Source organism: Pteropus vampyrus, unplaced genomic scaffold, assembly GCF_000151845.1.
Source record: "Pteropus vampyrus isolate Shadow unplaced genomic scaffold, Pvam_2.0 Scaffold46, whole genome shotgun sequence".
Taxonomy (NCBI): Eukaryota; Metazoa; Chordata; class Mammalia; order Chiroptera; family Pteropodidae; genus Pteropus; species Pteropus vampyrus.
Window position 1 is genome coordinate 7,654,437 of NW_011888827.1, and position 5,340 is coordinate 7,659,776.

Genomic DNA, 5,340 nt, shown 5'->3' on the forward strand with positions numbered 1-5,340 from the left:
TCTCTCTCTCTTAAAAGATGACAAAGTAGGTTTAAAGAAACAGCCAATTATTTGAGGTCACCAGTAGCAGAAATGGAGCGTGACTCCAGTCTGCTGACTGGCTCTAATCCTCTTCAAAGCCTCCATACTTTCTGACTGTGGATATTGGGGTCTTGCTGGGCCTAAACATGTGACAGGGTCTTATCCTTTCTCTACAGCTGAAAGTGCCACATACTGTCTTGTGAAGAATGCTGTGAAAATGTTTAAGGATATCGGGGTAAGTGTCCACCGCTTATGGTATAAAAGCTTGTGTCTACTTCTGTTCTGTTTCTATTTAGATCTAGTATATTCGAACCACCTGGTGTTGGGGTGGACCCTGAGAAAAGCAGTTTTTGCCGGATTAATTACGAAGGCATTTCTGGGGTTTGGAGAGGAGGGGGATATTGAAGGTGAGGCCCATCAGTACAGATTTATTTGAATGTTCCAGAATTTTCCTAGTTTCCATCTTCATTCCAAAGCTGTTTATATATAATAGGTGTCAATGTGTTTCAAGATGGTACTACAATTTGGTAGGGATGTTGAGTATGCCATATGATTTTCAGTTATTTTCTTGTGTTTTGATGAGTATCGCTAGAAGTAGTCTCAGGTATGTTTTACTTTTATATGTCACGTGGGACATGAGTTCCATGGAGGTACTCGTGGTCTTTGTAAGGGACTATTTGTGACTTTATTCCAACATAAATTTGAGAGCATAGTACACTGGTTGAACTCCAACCTCCCAAAAAAACACCACACCTGCACCCATAATCTCCCCGCCCCACACTCACACATGCCCACACGGACATGTACTTAAAGCTAGGATACGGCTTTATATGCCTTACTGCTTTTTGGGGACTAGGACACAGGTCAGGGTTGGTGACAGATATGTTCCCTTTCTTTCTGGTTTGTGTTTAATTTAATCTGAACTTTCTCTCTAGGTTTTCAAAGAGACCAAACAAAAGAGAGTGTCTGTTTTAGAACTCAGCAGCACTTTTCTACCTCAATGCAACCGGCAAAAACTCCTAGAATATATTCTGAGTTTTGTGGTGCTGTAGGTTATGTCGGGGCACCTCTGGCAAGTGACGAGCATGGGACGAGTCCCTCGTAGGCTCCAGCCTCTGGCTCGAGAGTCGAAGGTGCCGTTGTGTGGTCGGGCCTGACCTGTCCTGATGTGACCTCCTGGAAGACAAGTGCCTTCTCCCCTCCGTGGATCTGTGCCCATCCCAAACCTGAGATGACATAGCAGCCTACAGATAACACTTTGGGGGGGCTCTCAGCCTCTGCTTGCAATTCCTAATCAATAGATCACAAAACAAAATCTCAGAAAGTTATTTTTGAGTTTATTAAAGATTTACATTTTAAGTATAACTGTTAAGGACTAATTACTGTGAAGGACACAAAAATGTAGTTGTATTCTAGAGCCGAATCTTGTATAATATACTTAAGCTGTCAGGGAATTCACTGGTATATTTTCTGATTAATGGTTAATGCTTCCTTTAAAAATAATTGAGTCATCCATTTGCCGCTTTTTTATTTTTATTTTTATCTTTTTAGATTGTAGCTAAATTTTAAATGGGAACACCTTTCATCCCAAAGTGCTTTACAAAAGGATGGGCTAGCATGCTTCACACCCAGGTATCACTATGCCATCCTTTGCGGTCAGATTTAGAAAGTGTTTAAAGAGCTACATGAAAACACAATATTCGATTAGGTCAGGAAGAGATTTAATGTGATCCAACAGCTAACACCAGGAAGAAAATTTGCCTGGCAAAATTCAAGGTAAACTTGGCCAGAAAACTGACTTTGACACATGTTGCTCATATTAAAAAGGTGCCATTGAATTTTAAATGACCAGCAAGTATTTGGGAGCAACTTTTGTTTTATGTCTGTAGCTCTTCCCACCCTTCAGGTGGCACCTGCCTCTCATAGGTACAGCTGTTTCTTGGAGACCCTCCAACCGGATAGCATCTGTCCTAACTTGATTAGCTTGGCCTGATGGACTGTGTTGGCAGACAGTGCTCTGGCTGTAGGCTCTTAACCCAGGACTCACAGGTACTGTATACAGGTTGTGCACTGCACCTAGTCCAGGTGATTGGTACCTGCCTGAGGTGTGCCGTGTACAACCTGTGCAATATGTGTGGTGGCCCCACTGACTGGTAAATGTTCTGAGGCATCTGTGGATATTTAGCTTTGAGGAAAAACCATGGTTCTTTAAAAATTTAATGGGTGATATGCCTAAACCCTGATGCTACGTACTGACAAATAATTATGAAAACTTGTCTGTTCATGATGGGTAGGTGCCTTTTTGTGAGCAGGGAGCATAGTGTTAGTTAATTGTGGTAATTATGGTGATTTCTTAATGATCATGTAATATTAAAACATTTTCTAATAGCTCATTGTTCCTTCTCTCCAGGGTATTATGGAATGAGGGATTTTTCCTGATGAATATTGCAACAGTCTTTGAATTTAATATAAAAGTACTGAGAAGTAAATTTGTACTTTCATAAGCTTAGATTTTAAACACTAATCGTATCTCATGAATACTCTGTGTGTTGGGAGATGGAAAGCTACTGACTGATATTTCACGTTGTATGAAACCTCTCGTTGGAAACTCATATAGTGCTGTGCTGTTGTGATTGTCCACTCTTCTCAAATTCCCTGTTTAAAATATATCTTTTCTTAATAGGAACTCACGTCCCCTTAAGCCGTTGTCAGTGCTGTGGCAGCTCTGGTGGGGAGTGGGATCTTCACCTTGTAGCATCCCGTTTTACTAACTAGGGCCAAAGGACTCTGCTTCCTTTGGCTGGAGCTCTGCGTTTGGGGCAACACACAGGGAGGCTTATTTATTTCCTTGGGTGTTCCTTACCTAGGCCAGCAAACACATCACTAGTCTTTTTTATACATCCTCTAAATTAAAGATCAAGAATTGCTCAAACTCTCCCTTAGTTATCTGGAAAGTCAAGGTTGGGATGGACTTCCTAATGGATGCTGCTGCCCTGCCTATGACTTCTGCTAAGAGCTGCTGCTTTGCCAGCTTGAGCAGAGAACAATGGCTTCTCTGGCTTTATTTTTCCCTTACATCTGGTTTGTTTTCTAGAAATTTAATCAGATGCTTTGGGGATTGCAATGTATGATTCACGAGCTCTCTCGCCACTTAACTCACTGTGAGAATAAATATGCATGCTTTTTGTAATTAACTGGTGCTTTGAAAACCTTATTTTTAAGGAAGAAAAATCTCAACCAAAGTTATGCTCATCCAGACAAGCTGACCCTTGAGTTAATTCTAGCACAACTCATTCTTCAGTGCCTCATTACCGAAAACACATACATCATCGCAGTAAGGCTTCCACATAGCACTGTTTTGCTTAAAGATTTATTCTCATTGTTTTCCAAAAGCGAATGGCTTCCATGTAAAATTAAACAAACTAGGTGCTTGTAAATAATTTATTACAGTTTACTCTATTGCATTTCTCTAAAACTGAAATGCATGCCCTCCAGGGAAAGACTGTGAGTCAAGTTAAAAAACAAAAACAGACAAAAAAAAAAAAATCCCAATAATAAGCAATATGAAACTGCACTCTTTCAAAATGAGAGTGTCCTAAGTAATTCAGAAGAGGGGAAGAAATTTCTGCTTTCTTAAATTTTAAGAAAAACAGAAGGACCTGATATGACATGTGTAGGATTAGTAATGGAGAAAGTACTGAGTCTTCCTTCTCAGATCTGTGATGTCTCTTGAAGTCGTGAGGGTGAGTGGAGAAAATTCATGGGGGATTGCAACGAACATAAGCTCAGATGTGGAATTTCCAGTCACCTGAAGGGGAAAAGCGTTCCCATCATTCCCCATGTAATATGAGTGCTCTGTGAGATGTTCGCAAGTGTTTCGTAGACAAAAGGTTGCTGGATCCTCTCTCCTAGAGACTCATAGTGCAGTTTAGCGCAGTAAGGACTCAGGACCTGTGGAACTAAGTCCGCTTAACCCGGCATTTCCAAACTTGTGACCCCTGGACCATTATCTCCTTTAGGACATCTGTGAACCTCTCACTAGTATCCTGCGGAAAACGTTTTGGCAAACACTAGGTTAGGTAGTTTTTTAAGGGGACAAAACAATAACTAACAGATGGCACTGAGTCAGAGTTTTCGAGTATTTTGTACAATCAAATGTTACTTTTAATGGATGTATATTCTCTCCCCGGGAGACAATAAGCACAGAAAACAGTAATATAGGTGGTCGGAGCTCTTTCCTTTGATGGAAAGATCAGGCGTCAATGATCCTGGGTTTTTCACTGAAAGTAGCAAAATTAACACAGAGATTAAATGGGATAAATAATGAAGATTTTCATTCAGATCTAGAAGAAAATATCGCACAATTGAATGTAGATTTTTATCCACAGATAATTCTAGCGTTTAGAAATGACAGGACCTATCACTGAAATTTATAAGACTTAATCAGGATGTAAATCTGTTTTTTAAAACACTTTTTATGGAACTCGAAACTTGGTATTTGGCATTTTAGTTTAATACAAACTAATGATTGCGTATGAAAGAGACTTTTGATTTTATTTCTAAGCATCTAAAGCTCTGAAATGCCTTGATGGAAGGTGTTAAACTATTTGCCTGTTGTACAAAGGAACATTAAATTGTAAAAAGAATTACTATAAAGGACTGTGAAATAATACTGTGTGATTCTGTGAGCAACACATTTGGAAACACTGATTGATTTTTATGCCTGTTAATGTATTGTAAGAAGCACAGAAGTGTAGTTTTGTTTTAATAAACCAAAAAATGAATATATTCTCGATGTCTTGCATTTGTAGTTAAAAGTTCCCTAAATAATTCATTACACAAACAATTGTTCTTGTTTGACTTTACATAACTTTATTAAAATGCATGCAAGAAATAACCTTATATCAATTCATGAAGCTGCAGCGCATGATTTTATTATTAACTCAGAGCTCTTCAAATTTGATCAAGCATTGAAGATGTAGATATCTACATCTTAGCTATTGCTATTCTTAGTAAATATTCACTTCGCAGACTTATTCTTTGGATATCTGTAAAAATTCCTTTAAACTTGTTGCTTCTGTCATATTTTTACATATTTAAGTTTATAAAAGTATGTACTGAAGTGTTGGGTTTTCCCCACCAGTTCATAACAATTGCTCAAAAAAATATCAGTTTACTTTTTCAGTAAGTAAGGCAAGTATATTATTAGAGCACTCTTTTCTGTGGATCCTTCAAAAATGCTCAGATGCAGCCTTTTCTCAAGAGTGTGCCCTTTGGAAGGTGTGGTAAGATTTGCCTCGCGGTGCCATTCATGACCTT

The 5,340-nt window shown here is 38.9% G+C and overlaps 1 protein-coding gene across 3 annotated transcripts in view; it reads left to right on the plus strand.

Annotated features, from left to right (window-relative positions):
• GPAM (glycerol-3-phosphate acyltransferase, mitochondrial) overlaps positions 1 to 4,809 on the plus strand; it is a 34,604-nt gene extending 29,795 nt beyond the window's left edge. For all 3 annotated transcript variants that reach the window (XM_011359300.2, XM_011359302.2, XM_023530161.1), the window contains exons 20-21: positions 198 to 256; positions 957 to 4,809. In XM_011359300.2, coding sequence (XP_011357602.1) covers positions 198 to 256; positions 957 to 1,073 — 176 coding nt within the window. In that variant the 3' untranslated portion in view covers positions 1,074 to 4,809. The remainder of the gene's footprint in view (positions 1 to 197; positions 257 to 956) is intronic.
• The last annotated feature ends 531 nt before the right edge of the window (positions 4,810 to 5,340 follow it).